Source organism: Eretmochelys imbricata, chromosome 2 (genome assembly GCF_965152235.1).
Source record: "Eretmochelys imbricata isolate rEreImb1 chromosome 2, rEreImb1.hap1, whole genome shotgun sequence".
Lineage (NCBI taxonomy): Eukaryota > Metazoa > Chordata > Testudines > Cheloniidae > Eretmochelys > Eretmochelys imbricata.
In genome coordinates, this window is record NC_135573.1 from 115,799,308 (window position 1) to 115,824,894 (window position 25,587).

Here is a 25,587-nt window from a genome sequence, read left to right on the forward strand (position 1 = left end):
ATTATGGTTATTTGTGCATGGATGTGCTACTGGGAGGAGACGGCTTGCTATGCCCTTCCCATAACTACATGTGTACTAGTCTGGCCATAATTTGTTCTTATACATGTGTGTGCGTAAACTAATAAGTAAATAAAATTGTGCTATTTTATTGATACTGTTAAAATGAGACATAATGTATATACCTATTCATTTTCCCTTCTACTTTTCCATTTCATCATTTATTTATTTATTTTAAACTCAGGTATATTTCATGGTCTTTATCGACAATATAAAAGTTGTGGAGATGTGCCTGTTTGATAAATTAGTACACTCGTCTTTTGCCCCCAAAGACCAATATTTCTTAGCACCCACGTTTAGCTCATCTTACTGCTTCTGTTTCTGGAGATCTAAGTTTCATATTCTCCATACATCTGAGCACACTTCTATGTATTAGGCAATCTTCATTTTATTCTTGATTTATTGAAACTGAATTATACTCCTTTCCCTTCTTTGAGCTCAGGGTGAATTTTATTGCAATGGGCGTAAAGTTGCATCATGTATTTCTTGGCTGAACAAAGTTTTTGGATCTGCACAGGGGCTTCATGTCTTGTGTACTGGATTTATAACACTGTGGGTCCCACCTCTAGTGTAATAAACAGGGGTATCATAGCTAACAAAGAGAATTTGATTGTGCAGTGAAAATTACTTGTTGCTTCTGTGCTCACATTCCTGCAGACTTTGCCTTTATTTCATGTACTGGTAGTGACTATAATATTTCCTATTGCAGAACACAGCCAGGCTCATCTTTACTGTGCAGGGAGGAGGGAGGTTAGTATTTTTTTATTGTTACATCTTAAGGATTCCCCTTTCCCCTCCCACATTACCTTGGCCCCTTTAGGAAGATTTTGATCTATTAAACTTTCTCTTCTCTATTGGAAGAACTAATCTTTTTCAGCGTTTCCAGCCTGGTGATCTAATTTGACAGCTCGTCGGTGATGTCTATTCCACTTCAAAGAGGCAGGCAGCCTAAGGCTAGCCAGCTGTATTATGGATTCTACAGATTTGGCTTGCTGTTCCTGCTGGGTGTCATCTGTCTTCTTAGTCTTGCAGGGGATAATTTTTGTCCTCCCTAACATCATCTGCCTGAGCAGTTTCTGCCTGGCAGGCCTGTCTGTCCAGGTTGAGCATCAAATACAGTAGCCATACAGCTAATCTGACAAGGCACTACTCCAAACAGTACAGCCTCGGGCCTGCTTTGACCAGGATCAGCATCACGGCCCACAAACTTCCAACTATCATGACTGCAGTCTCAGTCTTCCATCACAGATGCAGCCCATGGACTTATTCTGCTCATATACAGTATGTCCCCCACCCCCTTCTCTTAAGGGATGTCATTTCAATTCCTTGTATCTCAGGAGAAGTCTGCCTCAACAGGTTTGGGTTTCCCTGCCTGTTGCCAGCATTTGACTTGGACACCGCCACTTGGATGAAACAATCCTTTAGTGCATTATTATTGCTAGACAGCCTGTGGGAAAAATGACAGGATTCAGCATGTTAATCTGAAGATTTTGTAATCCAGAATGCTGCTAACACTAATAGCAAATGGCACAATGATCCCTAAAAGAGAAAGTGGGTTCTATTGCAAGGCAAAAGTGACAGAGTTTGTATAGTAAATCTTCCAAAAAATACATGATGACTACATATGTTGATTTTCATGCTCCGAGCCATAGATATTTCCATATTTTTAAGACTTGATGACTACTTCTTATAAACTGACAGGTAATGGCTCCACAAGTATTGTCTTTTTATAGTAATCACCTTCCGCAGTCTCCCTTAATTTTTTTAAATATGCTTTGCGAATAAGTTAGACAAGATTGTCTGAGCAAGCCGGGAAAGGGGGAGGAGGAACCTAGAGCAGCAACTAAAGCATTTTTTAAGAAAGAAGCAAAACAAAGAACAGGGATAATTTCAGGATCGTAGCTCTGAAGATTCACGCACTTATCTGTCACCATATTTGCCCTTGGTTCAATCCTATAATTCAGAACCTGACATTGTTCATGATACAAAAATTCTGTCCTAGAAATTAAATGGTTCTAAACCCTTGGTCTTTCAACTACAGGATTTTCCCATTAGCAAATAAGGGGAAAGCTGGATTCTAATGCTTGGAAGCAAGGAGGGGTAGAATTTGCCTGGGACACACAGAGTACATGTACACTGAAAACAAAAAAAAAACCCAAACCAAAAAACCCTGGAAAAGCGAGTCTCAGAGCCTGGGTCAACTGACTTGAGCTCATGGGGCTTGGGCTATGGGGCTAAAAGTAGCAGTGTAAATACAAGAAGGGTGAGCGGGATGACCCCAGCAACTGGAGGCCCATCTCCCTCTGCTCCACGATGTACAAGCTCTATGCCAGCTACCTGGCGTCGAGGATCACGGAGTGGTTGATGAGTGGGGAAGCCATCAGCTCCATCCAGAAAGGCTTCATGTCCTGCGAGGGCTGCTATGAACACAACTTTATCCTCCAAATCACCATCGAAACGGCCAGAAGGGCGCAGAGGCAGAACATGGTAGCATGGCTTGACCTGGCTAATGCCTTTGGGTCCATGCCCCACCACCACATCTTTGCCACACTCCAGGAGTTTGGGATGCCAGGGAATTTCCTCCGTGTGATCCGAGAGGTGTACGAGGGATGCAGCACCACCATTCGCTCGGTCGAAGGGGAGACCGCCGAGATCCCGATCCGGAGCAGAGTTAAGCAGGGCTGTCTCCTCAGCCCCATCATCTTTAAGCTCGCCCTGGAGCCGTTGCTGCGAGTGATCTCCAATGGCACAGATGGCTTCAACTTCCACGGTGAGAGGGTGAGCGTCCTGGCTTATGCGGATGACCTGGTCCTGACCGCGGACGACCCAGAGAACCTCCAATGTATGCTAGATGCCACCAGTCGAGCTGCCGATTGGATGGGGCTCCGCTTCAATGCAAAGAAGTGCGCAACTCTCCACATCGATGGCAGCAAAAGGGACTCGGTGCAGACGACAAGGTTCCAGATCCAGGGCGAGCCCGTCATCCCCCTGGCAGAGGGGCAGGTGTACCAGCACCTCTGCATGCTGACAAGTTTCCGTGTCCAGCAGACACCCGAGGACACCATCCAGGAGATCTTGCAGGATGCCGCCAAGATCGACGCCTCCCTGCTAGCACCGTGGCAGAAGATAAACGTCCTGAACACCTTCCCGATCCCCCCGCATCTCGTTCGTCCTAAGGAGATCTGCCGTGGCGAAGGTACCCCTCAACAAGGCAGACAAGATCGTCCGGCAGCTGGTGAAGAAGTGACTGTTCCTTCCCCAGAGAGCCAGCAATGAGCTGGTGTATATCGCCCACAGGCATGGCGGTGCCAGTGTCCCCTGCATGGGTGACCTGTGTGACATCACGTTGATCACCCACGCCTTCTGCCTGCTGACGTGTCCCAACGCCATGGTAAGGAACATCGCAGCAAACGCCCTCCATGATGCAACAAAGAAGCAGATCGGCAGAGCCCCCTCCAACCAAGACACCGCCAGCTTCCTGAGCGGTTCCCTGGATGACGAATTCGGACGGGACGGGCGCGACATCGCTTCACTGTGGTCCCGCGCTTGCAATGCCACGCGTCGCCTGGGGAAGCGCATCGGCTGCCGCTGGGAGTGGTGCGAGGAGCGCCAGGAGCTGGGAGTCCTGGGGCCGCAGATCAGGTCCGACGACAACACCATTGTCACCCCGAGTGCCTGGGGCATGCTGGAGAGGACCCTGAACGCAGCCATCGACTCACTGTACATAGAAACCCTGAAGTGTAAACCGGACCAGGGTAAAGCCTTCTAACTGACCAGCAAGTGGGATGCCAGCAACCACTTCCTTGCCAGGGGCGGCTTCACCCGTTTTGCAGACTGGCGGTTCATCCACTGCACCTGGCTCAACTGCATCCCGCTCAACGGAACCGTCCGCCACAGGAACTGAGACAAGCATTGCAGGAAATGCATCTACTCCAACGAGACCCTGCCCCACGTCCTGTGCAGCTGCAAGCCCCACTCCAGAGCCTGGCAGCTGTGCCATAACGCCATCCAGAACCGCCTGGTGAAAGCCATCGCACCGCGCCTGGGGGAGGTCGCCGTGAACTGCGCCATCCCTGGTACTGACAGCCAGTTGCGACGTGACGTGGTAGTTACCGATGACGTCCAGAAAAAGATCATCCTTGTCGACATCACGGTCTCCTCGAGAACAGGACCCCAGCCTTCCGCGAAGCCCGAGCTTGTAAGCGGCCGACACCCTGAGTGCAGATGGATGCCCTGATGGTCGGAGCCCTGGGCGCTTGGGACCCCTGCAACAAGCGTGTGCTGCGGACCTGTGGGATCGGTTGATGTTACGCATGGCTCATGCGGCACCTCATGGTCTTGCACACCATCCAATGGTCCAGAGACATCTACATCGAACACATCACTGGCCACCGACAGTACCAGGAGGTGTGAGCCGGTAGGACATCATGCATCAACTATGGGAAAGGGACTGAGAGACTTTTTCCATTGGACAATATGAACTGGAACCATAAACTCACCGAACATTAAATCCCACCAAATGAGGGTAGATCCATCGTATCCACTCACTATACTCCACACCTGAACATAGCTATTATATGGACAACATACACCCATATCTCAATGTCTGTACTTTGACCCGATAAACTTTTACCCCCAATCGGGGAGACTGCAGATTATGTATTCCTTACGCCACCCGTTCCTAAATCGAATTTTGCACCCCTTGATAATCTGTACCTTATTTCCTGATAACCAGAAACTTCTATGCTTAAACTCTGTACCGTTTTCTTTTCACTTCAACATTATCTTAATAAATTTTTTATTCCTGTTTGGGCTGACCACTGACCCCAGGCTTTGAAACCGTGGGAGGGGAGAGGGTCTCAGAGCCTGGGCTCCAGACTGGGCAGGAATGTCAACACTGCTATTTTTAGCCCAGTAGTGTGAGCCCGAGTCACTTGACCTGGACTCTGAGACTTGCTGCCCCGGGTCTTTTTTGTAGTAGAGATGTAAAGAATGTGGAACCTTGAGATGATTTCTGCTAGGGTTGAGCAGGGAGAAAATAGTTGAGCAGCTTTGTCCATTATCCGTAGAACAAATAGAATATCCTGTCGATGTTAATAATGCACTCACAATAATAATTTAATCAATTAATGATTGTAATGTGCTTTGGGATCTTTGGATGAAAGTGCAAAGTAGCAGTGGTTATTATTACTTGTGAATCCTTCCGAGGACTTTAAGTGATGAGAGATTTTTTTGCTTATAATATTTTATCTCTGGCAAGAATAATCTGGCAATAGCCTTTGGAATATAATATTTATGGAGCATGCAATACTTAGAGAATAAAGAACAACATTTTTAAATTGCACATTATAGGAGAGCTTTTAAATTGCACATATTATAGGTGAGCACCACCTATCCTTAAGGTTGCCTGACCTTTCCAATTATAAGACCTTGTTTTTAAATGCTTATAACTTTGCCAAACTAACCATTCTGAATGAAACTTCCCATGCTGTCAATTGTCAACTGTCAATTTTTTTTTGAAGTTTCAGCAAAAATATTTCAGCTATTTCTGAGAACAAAACACAGAAAAAAAATGTTATTGTGCCCACGTTTACAAAAAAAATTCTTAAAAGCATTCCACTGGGAAGCTCTAACACCCCCATGCTTTGATGCAAGGACATGACATTTGGCAGGGTGACTTTTGTGTCAGGAATGTGCCTTCTGTTGTTCCTGTGAAAAACTACACAAATTTGACCAAGTTCCAAGTCTCTGGAAAGTTGCAGTTACAATTCTGTATACAGAGTAGGATTTGATCACTGTACAGTAAATAAGGCGTGAAGCATCGCATGGAACAATGAGGAGAAAACAAAATATTGCATAGCTGCTCATTAAATGAGCACTGGCCACCCTGGCCACAGAATGAGGCATGGTATGTGATCATGTAATTAAAGACTGTATATCATGATGCATACACACAAGGGGGCTGAATTAAGGTAATACAGGCATCCTTAATTCTGGCATCTAACTGTTGAGAGCTTGACTTTGCAACCATAACAATCTCTGAATGATTGTCCATATGCACATTCCATTTGTACTGCACCCCACTCTCATAAATTCAGAGTCTTTTAGCCAGCAGTGTCTGTGGCAGCCACACACATGGACCTTGAGTTTACTTGTGCCCCGTACAAGGGCATAAAAGGGCAGAGCAGACTAACTACCATTCAGTTCCTCTCACTGCTTCCTGGCTTCAAGATGGACCTGTTTGCTATCCATTGTTCAACAAACTGCTGGCTCTTTCTTCAATTTGTGAATAGTATAGTTAGTTGTTGCCCACTGGCATTTTGTTAATTTTTATTACAAATGGGTTTAATTTTACCAGAAATAGCTATTTGTTTCTGGTATTAGGATGACTTCTTCAAAATCCCCTTATGAGCACTTAAAATGTTTGCTTTGTTTGGGACAGTAGCACGTCCCTGGAAAATGTTCCATTGAAAAGTCCTAACTCATCTGATCCACAAAATAGGGAAGATCATCTCCAGATCTACTTAATGCACAAATCAATGAGACCAGCTTTGGATCCTGGGTCATGTGACCATAGGTACGTGTTTGTTTGTTTGTTTGTTTTTTTGTTTGGGGGGGTTAATGTTCCTAAAAATGCTAATATTGGGTCTGTAACTTCCCAGGCCTCCTCAGGATCATCTCCTGCTTCAAAATCTGTCAGGTCAACAAGAAACTCTGCAAGAGAGACACAGAGCAAGGGAGAGTCCAGAGTAGGTCCCTGACTATGATCTTGAAGACAAGGGTGGCTTCTGCACACCACTGTAAGACATCATGGTCTAGTATGGTTACTTCTGAAGTTTGACCTCAGCATGGTACCAAAGCTTTGGTACTACAGTGGTACTATTTACGGTCTTCTTTCACCAGAGACTGATCAACCCCCATCCCAAAACCAGGCAACATTTCCACAGGAAAAGACTGATTGCTTCTGTTGCTCGTTCTTTGCAATCTACGTCTGGACCAAAACACTCATTTTGATGTGACAGTTGAAATGTCAAGGCATTTCCAGGGATTCAGAAACCTCAACCCTTCCTTTTAGGGACCATTTGACTTTCTTCCGGCACACATCGTCCTCCAGTGTCCTCCCCCCTCAGACCATTGTGTTATGGACACAATTACTGTGGGATATTTTATCCAGTATAACACTGTGCCAAATCCCACCACCATTCCCCAAGCCTCTTCAAGGACCCATCTCCTAGGACCTACAACTCCAAGAAGTTTTCTTGCTTCTTTCCCCTGGAGCCCCAAAAAGGGTTCCCCCTCAGTACCAAGGAAAAGAATTTTACAACAAATACTTCCTGATCCCAAAAAGAAGGGAGGATGGGAGCCCATCTTGGACTTAAGAAGGCTCAACGCCATCATGCACAGGTTGAAGTTCAGGATGGCCCTGCTAGCACCCATAATTCCCTATCTGGATCCCAAGGGCTGGTTTGCCTATCTCAACCTTCAAGGATGGATGCCTAATTCTTGGGGCAGAGAGCTCACATGGATGGTCTACAGGCTCAGGATTTTTGGACCACATGGGAAGTACAGATGCACATTGCTCTGCTAGACATCAGGGCAGTGCTCGGAGCTTGCAAGTTCTTTCTCCATCACATCCAGAGCTATCTGTCCAAATAACGATGGACAACACACCACCCTGATTTATGTCAACAAAGGGGGGAGGTGAGATCTTCCCCATTATGGCAAGGAACAGTCACGTTATAGAATTGGTGCATCAGGCATCAGATCTCCCTTACTTGACCTGCAGAAAAGCCTACTAGACAAACTGAGAAGGCTGTTCTTGAATCATGAGTTGGAGATCAAAGATTGGACCCTTCAGGATTTGTTTTCAGATTGGGGCCATCCTCTTGTGCCTATTCACAACTCACAAGTGTCAGGTTGTCTATCTGAGAGGCTAGCATGCCTTTTTAATCTCTTGATCGGGGAGCCCTCATCTATGCTTGCCCACCAGTCTTAATGATTCCAAGAGTGCTGCACAAGATAACTGATATTGATAGCTCCAAAGAGGCCAGGGCAGTTCTGGTTCCTCAATATTCTGAACTTTTCAGTGTGCCAGTCAAAGACTTTGCTTCCAACTTCCAGAACTGCTTTCACAGTTAGAAAGAAAGGTCTTTCATCCAGATCTGAAGTCTTTTCATATCATGGCTTGGCAACTGGATGGATGTTAAACATAGAGAAGTCCTGCTCATCTCCTATGTGAAATATTGTATTAACCAGTAGGAAAGATTCTTCAAGACGGACTTGCCTGGTGAAATGGACAAGGTTTTCTTCCTGGTGTCTCCAGAGGTCTTTGAATCCACAAGAAACTTCTGTGCTTGATATTTTGGAATAGCTACTTGATTTGAAACATTAAAACCTGTCGCTTAGCTCAGTCCGGGTTCATCTGACTGCTATTTCTGCACACCATCCTCCAGAGGTTGGACATTTTTTTCTCATCCAACTGTAGTAAGATATTTGAAGGGTCTTATTGAAGTGTTACCCCAGATAGAGAACTGATCTCTCCATGGGACCTCAATTTAGTGTTTTCTGCTCTACTGGGTCCAACCTTTGGATGGATAGCAACATGTTCATTATTACATTTGTGTATGAAAACATCATTTTTAGTCACCTTTCTGGACACAGTGTTTCTTAGGAAATCCTAAGTTCCTACCGAAAGTTCTCACAGACTTCCATCTGAATCAGCAGCTTCACTTGCCTATATTTTTCCATAACCCACATACTTCTAAAGCAAAGGCTTTGCTTCATACATTAGATGTCAGATGTGCTTTGGCATTTTATTTGCAAATAACAAAATCTTTACGATCTTCACCCAGATGTTTCATCTCCATTGGAGAGAGGATAAAAAGTGAACCGCTCTCATCTCAGAGACTGTCCAGATGGATATCTGACTGTGTGAGGACCTGTTATGAAGTGGCTAAAATGGACCTTCATGCTTCTCTCAGGGTTCACTCCGTCAGAGCTTAGGAAGCCTTGTCAACATTGTTGAGAAATGTGTCTGTTGCAGACATATGTAAAGCAGCTACTTGGGGATCTATTCACACATTTATGAAGCATTACAGTATCAGTGGAACCTGGAAATCAGATGGCGTGTTTGGAAAGGTGGTTACAATCTATAATTTCTTAAGACTCCAAGCTCCCATCTTGATTACATTGGTCCACTGGCTGGGAATCACCATAAATGGAATGTGCATGGACAGTCACTTGAGGGAGAAAGGAAAGTTACTTGTACAGTAGTAATCTGAGTTCTTTGAGATGTTGTGCATATGCACATTCCACAACTTGCCCTCTATCCTCTTTATCTCAGTCCTACACCACCAACCAAGATTCTACAGTGGAGAGGAAACTGAGTGGCGGTTGGCCCATTCTACCTTTTTATGCTTTTGGTGTGGGGCATGAGGACACTCAGTGCTCATACACAGCTGGCCAAAAGACTCTTGAACTTAGAGTCATGGGGCACACATGCACTGTGAATGGAATGTGCATGAAGTAATCTTGCTTTCTTTTAATGTACCTTGCAGTGTGTAATATCTCAGAGTAGTTTTTGAAAATTTGAACTCTTATTTCATCTTTCTTCACTGTCAAAAATAGTTTAAAGGGGTTGTAATGGAAGAGGTAAAAATGGGCCTAAAATAATACTATTATATTTATTACCTTTTTGCCAGGCAGAGAGGGTGTTATTTGTGAAGCCACAAATTAATTTTCTAATGAGGGAACACAAAACCATTACGCTTCATCCCTCTGCTATTGTAACAGTAGCTGCTTCAGCTACTTTGACAGGTCTCTGGTGTTCCTAGTACAATTAGTGCTGCTGCTGGTGCTGCTCTGGTAGTGTTATGGGCTAGCTCTATAGAATACTGTATTTAGTTATTAATTTGGCATACTGTATGGTGTTTTATCTGGTGCAAATAACAAAAATGTATTATTATTTATTTGTACTGCAGTAGTATGTAAAAGCCCAAGCAGGGATTTCGGCCCATTCTACTAGCCACTGTACACACATGCAAAAAAGACAGTCTCTGAAAAAGTTAAGATACAAGTAGAATTAAACGTGAAAAAGTTTATTGAAAATAGTATCACACTGATAGTCTCAAATTGCTTTAAACTACCACAGTTGGAGACCTTTTCCTTTTGTTGTTTATTAAATGTCACCCACATTTTTATATATATAGCTACCGGATATGCCAGGGGTGGGCAAAATACAGCCCGCAGGCCACATCCAGCCCCTCAGACCTTTTAATCCGGCCCTTGAGCTCCTGCCAGGCAGTAGGGTTGGGGGCTTGCCCCGCTCTGCACGGCTCCCAGAAGCAGTGGCATATCCCACCTCTGCTCCTATGCGTAGGGGCAGCCAGGGGGCTCCGAATGCTGCCCCCGCCACAAGCGCTGGCTCTTCAGCTCCCATTGGCTGGGAACCGCGGCCAATGGGAGCTGCAGGAGCGGCACCTGCAGTCAGGGCAGCACGCAGCCACACCTCCATGTTAGAGCCGGAGAGCGGATATGCTGCTGCTTCCAGGAGCTGCTTGAGGTAAGCACTGCCCGGACCCTGCACCCCATCCTCCTCCCATGCCCCAACCCCCTTCCCCTGCCCAGAGCCCCCTCCCGCACCTTGAACCCCTCATTTCTGGCCCCACCCTGGAACTCACACCCTCAGCCCAGAGCCCATACCCCTCCCACACCCCAACCCTCTGCCTCAGCCTGGAGCCCCCTCCTGCACCCTGAACTCCTCATCCCTGGCCCCACCCCAGAGCCTGCACTTCCAGCCAGAGCCCTCACCCTCTCCCACACCCCATCCCCCAATTTCGTTAGCCTTCATGGCCCACCATCAGTTTCCATACCCAGAAGTGGCCCACAGGCCAAAAAGTTTGCCCACCCCTGAGATATGCTTTCTGTTTTGCTAGACCATGCATCTACTTGTTTGTCACTATGAGTGTTTCTGGAAAAATACTTCACATTGTATGAAAGCACTGATTATAGTCAAAAAAGAGATAATATTAACACGACATTTTGAGATTCCATACTTAATTCTCTCACACTGTGAAATTCCCTGTTCAGTACTCCTCATCAAATTTACTTAGTTTACAAGTTAATTGACTGTTATTCTTTCTGCATAAGGTGTTATCGTATGGTAGAGTTGGGATTATTGGCTATTTTCTGTGCATTTTGACCATTGTTGTCTGTGAGGATCACAGAACGAAAAGGGGGTGATATGCAGACTGTACCTCTCCCAAGAAACTCGTAGCTCACCTAAGAGGGTGTTCTTCATTCCTTTAGCAACTCAGGCAATGATATGGTATTGTAAAAAGGGGAAATTAGGACTTATTATAAAGGGATGTACGTAAAAACCCTGTGAACCTCATATAGACAAGTAACCATATATCTTATATCCATTTTCATTCACTTTTTGTCTGCATGGTGAATGAACAGAAAATTTGTTTGAAAAAATATCGAAGTATGGATTTTGAAAATAGCTGGTATTCAACCTTCTAGGCTGTCTTTCTAGTAAGCGAACAAAGAAAGGGACAATCAGCAGAAAAATGGAAGCAAACAAATTCATTAAAGAAAAGAGAGGAGTAAAAGGATAGGGGAGCTCAGTGCCATAGAGTCACAATAGTGGGGGTGTTTACTCTCCATTGCTCTGCTAAATCCTACATGGTGACACTAATTACCATCGCACCATTGAGAGCTGCTCGCTGAATGTACAGACCATGGACCATGCAACACAGGAGACCTAGATTCTGTTCCTGGCTTTGCCATTGGCCTGCTGGGTGATTCACTTTGCCTCTCTGTACCTCAGTTTCCCTCTGTGTAAAATAAGGATAATGATACTGACCTCCATTGTAAAGCTCTTTGAGACCTACTGATGACAAGTGCTTTATAAGAGGTAGGTATTCTTATGTTTGTTTATTGTTGAAAGACAATACATAAAGAACCTATCAGCTGATTTATCTACACTTCCTCTTACCGAGGCAGGAAAAGCAGACATATTTCTGAGTACTTCTCCAAATATCTTCCTGAACCAGCACTCCTTCCTAAATAAGAGAAAATTCACCCAGTTGAGGGCTGTTTGTGAGTGGCACATCCATGGCACTATAGCACAAACCCAGTCAGCATGTTACACAGTATTAATTATTTTAGTTTCCTGACCTTCAGAAAGATGTATCAAAGTGCGAGGCTCAGAAGCTTTACACTTGTTTCCCTGAATCACCCTATCAAAAATGTGATGAGCAGCCTTCTATCCCATTTCATATCTGATGAAAACTGTCCCATTTTTTCCTTTAAAAAAACTACTCTTACCTTAATGTAAAATCATATGTATTTCCTTACAAGACTCCAGACTACTGCAACAGAGGCTATTTAATAAACAGCACAATAGAAAAAACCCTATATGTACTTTAAAAAAAACCAAAACTCTGGCAGTGCCTGATAAAGGTCCATTTGTAATGCATAGGCGCAAGAAGGCAGAGTTAACGTTGGTGGGGGGAACTATACGCTGAATTTCCTCATTTTGGTACAGTTTTCGATGGCCCTGTTTAAATTTCAAGCTGCACCCAGCTGTTGTACAGAAAAGCCCTCTTGCCCTCGATTGGTCTGTGTCCGCTCCACGGAGCGGGTGAGGGACGATCCCCGCCGCCTGCAGGGAGTGAACTACTCTGGGGTGGGAAAGCCTCGTCAGGAAGAGCAGCTGTTGTCAGCAGGCCCGGTTCCTGCCGGCGGCCGGGCTACAGGGCCTTGGGAGAGGCGTCACCTCCCGGCCAGCGCGGGACGGGGTTGGCCCGGCGGCGGGCCGCTGCTGTGGCACGGGGAGGACCAGGTGCTGGGGCCAGAAGCCGCAGCGCAGAACCAAGGGCCGCCGCGGTGGGATGCAGCGAGGCCGCGGCCTACGCAATCGTGCCCAGCTTAGCCACTGGGGCGCTGCCACCGTCACAGTCGTGGGGGCGTGTACTCTCCACGGCTCGCCGCATGGAACAGGGTCGCCACGGTCGCAGCGCGAGTCACTCCCACCCTAACGAACTTCAAGCCCGAGAGCGGTGGCCTGGGTTTAAGTTCTGAGGCCAAAGTTCGGCGCAGCCCAGTGACGTTATACCGAGGCGTTGGGAAGGAGGCGGAAGCTAAGAACCAAAGGGGGCTGCAGAGAGCTACGTAAAACCGCCGGGACGCCTCAGCGCGAGCGCCACGCTCGCGCTGCGCTCGCGCTGAGCCCTCTGTCCGCGGCGCGCGCATGTGGTAGCTCGGTGGCCGCCGCCCGGGTGCGGCCGGAGCTGGAAGTGCGGCAACATGAGCAGCGGCCCCGGCGCCCCGGGGAAAGCTGCGGGATCCCCGCTCCCCGCCGGCCGGAAACGGGACTCGGGCAGGGCGCCGGCCCACCCCATTATCAAGGGTAAGGAGGGGGCCCGGCCCCGCCCGCACTGAGACCTCCCGCTCCAACGGTCCGAGCCCCGCCCCCAGCCCGGCCCAGGGCGGAGCCGCCGCGCTCAGCCCCTGCTTTCTCCCCCGGCCAGCGGGGCAGTCTCTGCCCCGCCCGGGCCCGCTGAGCGCCGCGCAACGGCCGCTGGGTGAGCGCGAGGGGCGGTGCGCGAGTGCCCCCGGCCACCCCCCGAGTAGCGCCTCGGACGCTGGCGGCGGGAGAGTCGCTCCCTCCCCTGTCGCCCAGTTCGCCGCTGGAGCTCGCGGCACGAGGTGGCGAGAGCCTGAGCGCTCAGCAAGATCGAGGGGAGGGTTGGAGGTGTGCGGCTAAAGAGCAGTACAGGAGGGGCGAGGGGCACGAATTTAACAGCGCTGTATATACTCAAGTGTCAAGCCAGAAAGCCAGTGCTAATCGCCTGGGGTTAGGCAGAGCTTCCCTTATGGACAAGTCATTGCCTGACTTCTCAGTACAGCGTGTCTTGTACCTTCCTCTGGATTACCTCATACTTGACTGGTGGCCATCTAGTCCTGTAGCCTGCCTCTGACAGCAGTGTAATCTGGGACGACAGTTTTTATTTTATTTTTTTATAACCTTTGTTTTCTACCTCTTCCTCCTGGTGTCACTCTCCATTTCTGAGGTTGTCCTAGCAAGGATAGCATTGTTAATCACTGGCTGGCAGTGCTTTTCATTTCCTTTGTATCTTCTGCAGCTCAAATGCTACCAATTCATAGACCTGCTTCTTGCATAGTAGCAAAACCGCTGTGATGGATGGTCTGATCTGTGTCTGCTCTCACCTTCATGCCTTTCCTTGTATTGCTTTCACCACCTGAAATGACATCCTGTTTCTGTGTAGTAAAGCCAACGTTTTCAGATTTAGGAGTCTAACTTTAAAGCCCTTATTAGTTGTCCTGATCTTCAGAGAAGCTGGACACTCACATTTGCTTTGAGTAAGTCAATGGGAATCTTGGGAGCTCTACAAATTGGAAAATTGAGCCACTTATTTAGACCCCTAACTTTAAGCACCCATATCTTCAAAATGTTTGACTTAGGGATCCTTGCTCCTCTTGTTTAAATTTCTCCTTGGAAGCCACTTATTTTGTCTTCCTCTACCATGCTGTCCACTATTCTGATTTTTGTTCTGCTTCAATTTCTATTTAAAAATATCTGAACTTACATGAGTTGTCCAGTGATACTATTCAGCATTTTACCATACACTCTATTTGTTGCAAACTTTGTCCATCTTTTCCATTTTCTCAAACTTGAAAAAATCTACTTATCTGTGGCAGGTAGGAAGTTTTTGTAGGTGAGTTCCATCAACTGCTGAATGTAAGCTTACATTTAAAAATATATATATATTTTTAGGTATTATAGTTGTGAAGAAAACTTTCCAGACTAGTTCTAAACTGATCTAGTACTGTCTTCTAGAGCTGGGGATGTGCTTTCACTGATGTTTACAGCTTTCCCAAATTGTGGCCCAGTGGAGACTGACAAGAATCAAGTTAGTTTCACTCTGCTCTGCTTCTTGTCCCTTATAAGGAGCAGCAAAGGCAAATGCTGCAGCTGTCCTTTGAGGATGAGGCCTCCAATAGTGAGTGATAGGTGGGGGAATGGAACCCCTGCATGCACCCTCATAGGAGCCAAGGAAGCTCTGGGATGGCAGAACATTCTTTTTTTGTGGCATTTGTTTTAAGATGGTGGGTTTGCTGAATTAGCCAGGAAGGCCATCTGATACTATCGTAGCATTAGTTGAAATCTTGTATTATCTTGCTTGTCCTTTGGATAATGGGGTCTTTTTACTTTTCCTCCTCTTGAAATACTCTATGCTTCACTGTGTTGTTTTTTCCTAGGATGGATTGTGTCTTTAGAAAATTAAAACTTTGGATTTCATTACTCTTCTAGACATTGGAGAAATTCATTCCCGATTGCTGGATCACAGGCCAGTTATTCAAGGAGAAATACGTTACTTTATTAAGGAATTTGAAGTAAGTATTTGTTTTAAAAGAGAAGATCTAGTATAATTATGAAACTTCATTTAACATGCTTTTATATTACTTGTGGTCTGTTTTATTTTTATACACACTGAGATTTGAAACCGTTTTAGCGCCTTCTTAGAGAATCTTGTTTAACATGCATTTCCTGCCCAGAATAGATGTATACTACTACTTCGAGTGATGTCCCTATGAGTGCATCACTTTTAGGTACGGCAGCACCCCTTGCACCTGGGATCAGCGATCTTCATCAGCAGTGCCTGTCAAACTGCACATGCACATCTTCCTGCTTTCGCACTGTGAGCAGGACGTACATAGAGAGCTGTGTGGTCCAGCTGCCCCCAGTTGCATCTCTACCGCCTTTGGCCTGGGGTAGAATCCACAGCCGAGCCCAATTTTCCTGTTCCCTCAGTAAATAGTGCCTTAGCTGTTAGTTGTAGCATAGGTAGTATTTTCTTCTCGTTTTCCTTTCTTCTCTCTTAAAAAGAAAATGTTTTTATATGTTTGTTTTGTTTGTTTGTTTTTTAACTTTACCTTTACAATTATTTCATAGCTTAGTTTTTTCTTTCCCCTGCTTCGTGTCCTTCTAGACCGAGAAGCTATTTTCCCCTCACCCTTATGCTCAGATCCCCTGGGTTTAAGAGGTGCATCCCTTGTGGGCCACCTTGCTGGTAATGGATGGCTACTCGGAGTGTATTCACTGTCTGGGAGAAGGACACGTCCCACAAAAGTGTTCCCACTGCCACAGCCTGACAGCCAGAGCCAGAAAAGACCGGGACATTGGGTTAAAATTTCTCCTCATGAGGAAATCATTATGACCTGCATCGGACCTGAGCCCGGACTCTCCTCCTGTGAGGCCCTCATGCTCTGCCAGGTTATCTGCCAATCCTCATTCCTTGCATCCCTTGAACAGAAAGTCCTTTCTTTCTCACTAGGACTAAAAGAAACGGACTCCCTTCTCAAACTTTGAGGCACAGCCCGTCAGAACATAATTCCCTGCAAGGTCAGTAGCCTCAGCATCAGGAGGACAGGAGACATAGCTCCAAGACCCGTCCAAGTACCACCGGTAGTGATACGAAGAAATTGTCCAAAGACCATTACTGGGCAGACCTACAGTTTCAGCCCTGTTTCTCAGCTCTGGCCGACTTCAGGAGCTGTGGCACTGCCAAAACTGCCGGCACTGGCGTCCTTTTTGACACCGGCCAATTCCTCAGCACCGGCCACATTGGTGCTAACCAAGTCTCTTGTTCCATCTACTGTATTTGTTGCTATATAAAGAACAAAATAATTTAATTTTCCAGACACCTGCAAATGTAAAAGTGTATTAGAGGGTATTATAGGTGAAGTACAAATATTTTATTTATTTGGAAATGTACACTGGCACTTATCACCAATGCATCTTGGTCACTTATATCAATACAAGCAATCAATTTAAAATGAACAAAATATAATAACTGCTTGTTTACAAACACACACTTTCGCTGTTATTACAAAGGTTTCTCAAAAGCTTTGGCTGGAGTAAAGAGCAGTAATCTAGTTTAATGTTACAAAGTCACTGATGTGGATGAATCATCAGAGGAATGGTTGCAGTCTCCTGGTTGGCTGTAGATGGAAAGGCTCTGTATTGCAGCAAATATCTGAGATTTCAGGAGAGCAGTGGATCCATACTGACTCTGAATGCTGTAAATGAAGAACTTTTTTTAAGATCCAGAAAGTGTGAAACATGATAGTACTGTATATATTTGCTAATCTGAATGTCCTGGGAGACACCTGAAACTTTTGGATAACTGGGTATTCAGATAAATAGAAGTACTACACTGGACCCTCACTAGAACACGCATCTATATAGCACGAATTCGCATATAACGTGGTCGTGGCCATGGATCCCAAATTTAATTACTTTAATTGGAATTCATTTTAATGCGGTCCCTGCGTTAAAGTAGTACTGCACATAGATCCCAAATCCCGCGTTCTAGTGAGGGTCCAGTGTATTTTGAGCTGGGTTCTAGCTGTAGGCTGGGAGGCAGTAAACTGCTGGGAGTGGCAGCCTGAAAAATCACTTGGGCTTTAGCTTTACCCTCTGATGACTGCAACATCAGTGACATCCCCACTGCACTTTTTACTCGGAAGGGCCATGACCCAGGCTGCAAGGCTCTGTGATGGAAGAGGAACACTGACTGAAGATGCAGCTGTGGATACAGCTGGTTACAGGGGCTGTGCTTTGAACTGCACACAATTTTTTGTCATGGAACCACTTTGTGAGTGGATACATTGTTATACTGGTGTAGCATGAATTACACTCATGTTTTCTTTAAACGGAAGGATATGTATATCTGTCCTTAAGAATGTATTGCTTGTGATTGATAGTGATACATGGAGGACATGTGGATTCGGATAACTAGGCTTTTCGGATAAAGGGAATTCAGGTAACTGGGAGTGTAGTGTAGCTGTTTAAAAAATGTGATTAGTTCTTCTTTCTCTTCCGTCATTCCCCCCCCCCCAAAAAATGTTTTGAGAGAGTTGGTGAGTGAATCAGTGAGTTTTCCTTGATAGTTTGTGCTCACAACTCTCAAACTTAAAGCAATCAAATATTATTTGGCAGATAAAGGGCTATTCTCTTAATGCGTGTGTCAAGGTTCCTTCCCCACTCTGAACTCTAGGGTAAAGATGTGGGGACCTGCATGAAAACCTCCTAAGCTTACTTTTACCAGCTTAGGTTAAAACTTCCCCAAGGTACAAACTATTTTACCCTTTGCCCTTGGACTTCCACTGCCACTACCAAATGTTTATCTGGATTTATTGGGAAAACGTTGTTTGGAAACATCTTTCACCCCCCTTCCCCCCCCAAAATCCTCCCAACCCTTGCACCCCACTTCCTGGGGAAGGTTTGGTAAAAATTCTCACCAATTTGCATAGGTGACCACAGACCCAAACCCTTGGATCTTAGAACAATGAAAAAAGCATTCAGTTCTTGAAAAGAAACATTTTAATAGAAGAAACAGTAAAAAGAATCACCTCTGTAAAATCAGGATGGTAAATACCTTACAGGGTAATTAGATTCAAAACATAGAGAATCTCTCTAGGCAAAACCTTAAGTTACAAAAAGACACGCAGACAGGAATATTCATTCTATTCAGCACAACTTAATTTCTCAGCCATTTAAAGAAATCGTAATCTAACGCATATCTAGCTAGATTACTTACTAAGTTCTAAGACTCCATTCCTGTTCTGTCCCCGGCAAAAGCATCACACAGACAGATACAGACCCTCTGTTTTTCTCCCTCCTCCCAGCTTTTGAAAGTATCTTGTCTCCTCATTGGTCATTTTGGTCAGGTGCCAGCGAGGTTATCCTAGCTTCTTAACCCTTTACAGGTGAAAGGATTTTTCCTCTGGCCAGGAGGGATTTTAAAGGTGTTTACCCTTCCCTTAGTATGTGACAGTGTGTATCTGCTTATGTGCTGATTACATCCACCTAGTTATTCATTTGGTGTAATGACTATTTAAAAATATCTTTGCACTGGAGCGTGCTATAGTTAACCTATGCATAACCCGTCATGCTGTTGTCTTACTGGATCTAAAGCTAAGCAGGGTCTGACTGGGTCATTAGTTCAATGGGAGAGACATCAGTGAATGTATTGCTAGATAAGATGCAGTATACAACAACCTTAATTCATAGCATAATTTTATAGGGATCATTATGAGAAATGAGGTGTTGAGCCTTAAAAATAACATGAGCATTTGTGGATATAAGTGCTACAGGATCTTTCAATATTGATGAAGGTGTTAGCCCAAGTATCCTGGCGGAAGTCCAATCTGGTTAACTGCTTCTGTACACATACTAAACTTACCCTGCAGTTTTCAAAGAGTACAGTATTCTTTACTTCCAATCATATTCTGTTGTATAGGTGCTGATGGTTGTTTTTAAACAGCTACTAGTTTCATTGGTGGGTGACATTATCTTGGTTATACTAAGACTTATTTTGCAAATGGATCTTTGTGGGAGGACCTCTGCATCTGTTGGGGCTATGTGCCTGTGTGGAGCCCTGTTGGCATCAGTGGAGCTCTCCATGCGTGCAGGGGTCTCTCTGTATGGAGCAGTTTGCAGGTTCAGTGCATGAATATATTTATGAATCTTTCATCATGAAGGATTCCTGACATGCTTTACAGATGTATTGTGTGTGGAAACTGGAACAGAGCCTGCCTGAATTATGACATTCTAACCACGGCTTTTAGTCATAATTTGACTGGCCATCAAATTTATCTGCATTTAAGAAAAGAAAATTTGTTGAAGTAGTTTAGTTGTTAGTGTTCTATGATGGAAATTTACTTTCTATGGATTGTTATATTTAAAAACAAATCCAGACTCAATGTATTGTATGTATATTTATTTATTTGCTTTATGGATGTCCACAATATGATTAACTTCTTGCAGAATATTCAGTTGTTGATCTTTTATATTTTACAAAAGGTAAGAGAACAGTTAAAGAATGATGAATTGTATCCAGATGACTAAGAACAAGGTTGATATATTGGTGAAAGAGAAAATTTTAGACAAGCTCAATTTTGAATGAGTGAAAAATAATTGCCACAAGATGGCAGCAAAATTTAAGAAAAGTAAATAGTATTCTGTATTTCTAAAAGATTAATTCTAAGAATTGTTTTCACATACATTTACATTTTGAGGGAAAAGAGTGTGGCATTGAAAGCTTAAGATCAACATCTGATTAGGCTGATATAGTATGCAGACTTTCTTTAATAATTTTGCTCAATTTTTCTTTTTACAAACATTGTTTAATATAATAATGAGGTTGTCAAGCTGTCTAGAGTAGCTCACAAGCGTAAGTGCCACCCTCAGGGGAGACTGTCAAGGATTAGGGCACAAACCCCAAACTTGTTGTGTATGTTCTATTAGATTTCTCCAACCAGTATGGAGAAGTGTGACAAGTTCTCTAATAAGTGTGAACTCATGCACTATAACAGCCTTAACATGGAGTCACAGACAGTCCCCTTTGGCAGTCCAGTCTATCTTGCCACCCACGCAAGCCCACCTTTGTGATAGATGGTCAAAGATCCCAACAATATTAAGGTTACTTCCAGTCCCAAAGGACCAGTCACTTGCCCCAGGTCAACTGAACTTCAGATCTCAAATCAAAGACAAATTTTGTAGTCAACCCTATAATATTAATTAAAGATGTATTGAAAAAGAAATACAAGTTATTTTACTCCTGGGGTAACTCTATGCCAAAAAAATTAAAAATTCTGTGCACGATATTTTAAAATTCTGCAAATTTTATTGGTCATAATAACACTACGTAATAATGCCAGTTTCAATTATTTTGGTAATTTATTTCAGAATATCTGTCAGCAAGTATGTTTGTAATAATACAGAGACACGCACAAATTACACCAGGAGTGGAGAATTAAAACAAACCCCTGTGACAACTCAGTTCCTGTTTCTCTACCCCCCGCCCCTCCGAGCCCAGTCAGGGGACCAGACACCCACACCCCCTTCTCCCCAGAGCCCAGCCTTGGGGCCCCCCCCAACCCAGATACCTGCGCGCACACACCTAGAGCCCAGCTGCAGGGCTTCCCCTTGCCCAGATACCTGCATCATTCTCCCCCCCCCCACCCCCGCAGAGCCCAGGGATCCAGAGGCAGAAACAGCCTGAAACTTGGTCCCAGGCTTGTGTGGAGTTTCCTGCGCACCACCATCTCCTTCCCTCAGGGTGTACGGAACTGCAGCTGCCAGGAACCCTCTAGCTCTCTCCCCTGGCAGTGTCTTCTATGTTTGAGCTGGACTCTGCCAGGTCCAGCCGCTGTTAGTGGTGGCCAGCAGCACTGCAGCCCATTTCCGTGGGGGAAAGGAAATTCTGTGCGCACAACATTTTCTGCAAAATTCTGCATTGTGCAGTGGTGCAGAATTCCTGGAGGAGTATTATTTAAACAGTCGAAGCAGGTAAACATACACACAAATGAGATACAGTCTTAGGTTCTAAAGGGCAACAGTAGCTGCTATAATATGCCAGCTCTGTATGTCATTTAGGGCTAACCCAAGCCAAGCAGCTTGGGGATCTCTTTCTTATATTTAAAAATATTACCCTCTCCAAATTCTTAGCAGTACAGGGATGAAAAATTATCTCCTTCCCATAGACCTCAAACTGATGTGACTAGGGTTTATGCACATCTCCACTTCCTGGGGCTTGGGGGGGCGGCAAATCAGTCTTTTTTTTTTTTTTTTTGTCCACTGATGTTCCACAATACCTTTTCTGATGTCTATTGGCCTTCTTTTGTTGGGGAGGAGATGATACCTCTTGTGATAAACAAGTATTTCACACTTGGTAATGCTTCTCCCCTGACTGTGTGGTTTTACAGTTTTTGCAAACTTTTATAGTTACAAAGCAAACATGGAAATATTACCTTATAACATAGGATACAGATATTATAAGTAAGATTAATATATGCAGCTTCCTACAAGCATTTCATAAAGTCTAAACATGTTCTTACAACTCTAATATCTATTTTAGAATACTAAAACAAATGCGAGGCAGATTGGTTTCCAGCTATGCCTTTGTCAATGTTCAGTGAAGCTGAGGGACTTTGGCATGAGCTGGCACCTGGTCTGCCAGCATCACAGAGGTGGTATGCCCTTTAACTTTTATACTCTTAAATTCTAATAGAAAAAGTAGCTATAAATCTAAACACGCAGGATGCAGATCTGATGGGAAAAACAAGGTGCCATTTTTTAGTTACATTTTAAGTGGATTTAATTTGTCTCCCTGCTAGTTTGACCAGATAAATCTAGAAATTTATATCCATTTTTCCTGCCAGGAGAAGCCCACTTTGCTCCATACACACATTTTAAAATTGCTTTTCACCAAAGTTAACTAATAACTGTTGTATCTAATACATAAATGTCCTGTGTAGCTCTTCAGAGGATTTATCACTTCAATTTAAGTTAGGGATTACAAGGATAGGGTGGACTTTCCAGCCTTAGGGTTTGGTCAGAAGCAGAGTAAATTAACATAGCTGTCAGACTACATCTAAGGTTTAATTATGCTAATTTCAAGTATCCTTAAATTCTTGCTGGAAGGCTGATTTTCCATCACTCTTATCCTTCTAGTAAGAACCACCCTTTCTTTTATCAAAGCAAAGGATAGTTTACATTTTCACTTTTACTTAAAGCAGAAAGGCTTGGACGTAGGCTATGTCTACACTAGCTCTTTTGTTGGTATAAGTTATGTCGCTCAGGTGTAAAAAATCCACACCCCTGCGTGACTTAAGTTTTGCCAGCATAAGCACCGGTGTGGACCGTGTTGTATCAGTAGGAGATGCTTTTCCGCTGACACAGCTACTGCTGCTCGTTGAGGTAGTTTAAGTATGTCAACGGGAGAGCTCTCTCTCTCATCAGCGTAGAGCGGCTACGTGAGTGAGTTTACAACTGCGCAGCTGCATTGCTACAGCTGTGCCGCTGTAAATTCACTAGTGTAAACATGGCCTTAGTTTAGAGTTTCTCCTCAAAAGCTGACTCTTATCTCTAGTTTTGTGGAGTGGTCTAGTGCTTCAGGTGTGAGGGGTGTTTTCTTTAAGTGATAAACTAGTATACATTAAATAGTGTCCTTTGGTGAGAACACTAACATCCCTCACTGATAAGAGCTTCATATTTGGAGGGATTGTAATCTATTGAATATTGGACTAAGGATTAGGAAATCTGGTTTCTATTCTGTTCTACACACAGATGGAATACAAGCTGTCAGGAACAGTATCCCTGATGATGCCACAGCACAACTGGTTGCTGAACTATGTGACTTTATCCTCAAGCACAATTACTTCAAATTTGGTGACAATTCCAGACCAGTGGCACTGTTATGGGCACCTACATGGCCCCACAATATGCCAACATTTTATGGCTGACCTGGAACAGCAATCATCTACTCACGCCCCTTCTCTACCTACGCTGCACTGATGACATCTTCATCATCTGGACCTATGGGAAGGAAACCCTGGAAGAATTCCACCAAGATTTCAACAGCTTCCACCCCACCATCAACCTCAGCCTGTATCAGTCTACATGGGAGGTCCACTTCCTAGACACCACAGTGCAAATAAGTGATGGTCACGTTAACACCATCCTATACTGAAAACCCACCGACCGCTATGCCTACCTTCATGCCTCCAGCTTCCATCCCAGACACACCACATGATCCATTGTCTACAGCCAAGAGCTGAGGTACACCGCATTTGCTCCAATCCCTCAGACAGACCAACACCTACAAGATCTTCACCAAACATTCTCAAAACTGATACCCACGTGAGGAAATAAGGAAACAGATCAACAGAGCCAGACGTGTACCCAGAAACCTCCTGCTGTGAGACAAGCCCAAGAAAGAAACCAACAGAACTCCACTGGCCATCACATACAGTCCTCAGCTAAAACTTCTCCAACGCATCATCAGTGATCTACAACCCATCCTGGACAATGATCACTCACTTTCACAGGCCTTGGGAGGCAGGCCAGTCCTTGCCCACAGACAACCCGCCAACCTGAAGCATGTTCTCACCAGCAACAACACACCGCACCATAGTAATTCTAACTCAGGAACCAATCGATGCAACAAACCTCAATGCCAACTCTGCCCACGTGTGTACACAAGCGACACCATCACAGGACCTAATCAGATCAGCCACACCATCACCAGTTCATTCACCTGCATGTCCACCAATGTAATATACGCCATCATGTGCCAGCAATGCCCCTCTGCTATGTGCATCGGCCAAACTGGACAGTCCCTATGTAAAAGGATAAATGGACACAAATCAGATATTAGGAATGGCAATATATAAAAACGTGTAGGAGAACACTTCAATCTCCCTGGACGCACAATAGCAGATTTAAAGGTAGCCATCCTGCAGCAAAAAAACTTCAGGACCAGACTTCAAAGAAAAACTGCTGAGCTTCAGTTCATTTGCAAATTTGACACCATCAGCTCAGGATTAAACAAAGACTGTGAATGGCTAGCCAACCACAAAAGCAGTTTCTCCTCTCTTGGTGTTCACACCTCAACTGCAGGAAGAGGGCCTCATCCTCCCTGATTGAGCTAACCTTGTTATCCCTAGCCTGCTTCTTGCTTGCATATTTATACCTGCCTCTGGAAATTTCCACTACATGCACCTGACAAAGTGGGTATTCACCCACGAAAGCTTATGCTCCAATACAAAAGCTTATGCGTCCAATACGTTAGTCTATAAGGTGCCACAGAACTCTTTGCTGGTTTCTATTTGTGACTCTTAAAGCAAGTCATGTAACTTGTCTGCATTTCTGCTTCCCCATCTTTAAAATGGGAGTAATGATGCTTGACCACAGTTATGAAGTATTATGTAAGAGTATTATTAGTTACTGTATTATATGTTATTGTATAGGGTGGTGATTGGCAAATTACAATACAGGAATGGTTACTAGCAGCTCTACCTGCCAAAATGTAAAGACCAACCCAGAACAAAATCCAGGATAACTTTATGTATTTTTGATTTCTTGGGATAGTCCTGTGTTGCAGATCAAACGTAATTAAAAAGAGCAAAATGCCATTGGAAACACAAGGTGATAGGATGCTTTGTTTCTGGAAGCTTTATTTTAAAAAGCCTAAGCAGTAGAGCCTAGGCAGCTCCCCTAGTAAAATGCCACTAGCACTGGGTTTGCTGATCAGCAGTGAGTTCAGAAGGGATGCTACCTGTTTAGTTATTAGCATTACATTATCCTTTAGTTTTGATTTCATCGCTATACTTCCGTGTAAAAATCTTATTTGCCTTGATTTTGGCCCTGGATCTTTGTCAGTTCATGTATGCTGCAAGTATTATCATATTGCTAAACTAAAAGTGGAAGCTATCAAAAGGTAGAACTATTATCATTTAATTAGTCTGTAATCTTTTATTAATCAAATCCATAAGAGTATGATGATTTCAGTTCTCGTGCCCTTAACTTGTCATTCCCAACCCTTATTATAAATCTCAGATATCTAAATTACTCTGTTTTCTCAGTCCATCATATGTTATGTTATAAATAACTTCAACGTTTTTCACAGAGAACAGCAGTGTTGCTACATTGCA

General features: G+C 44.4%; 1 protein-coding gene across 1 annotated transcript in view; it reads left to right on the plus strand.

The window, feature by feature from the left end:
- Positions 1 to 12,950: 12,950 nt before the first annotated feature.
- BLOC1S5 (biogenesis of lysosomal organelles complex 1 subunit 5) overlaps positions 12,951 to 25,587 on the plus strand; it is a 37,348-nt gene continuing 24,711 nt past the window's right edge. Inside the window, exons 1-2 of the mRNA XM_077810664.1 lie at positions 12,951 to 13,471; positions 15,398 to 15,480. Coding sequence (XP_077666790.1) covers positions 13,369 to 13,471; positions 15,398 to 15,480 — 186 coding nt within the window. The 5' untranslated portion in view covers positions 12,951 to 13,368. The remainder of the gene's footprint in view (positions 13,472 to 15,397; positions 15,481 to 25,587) is intronic.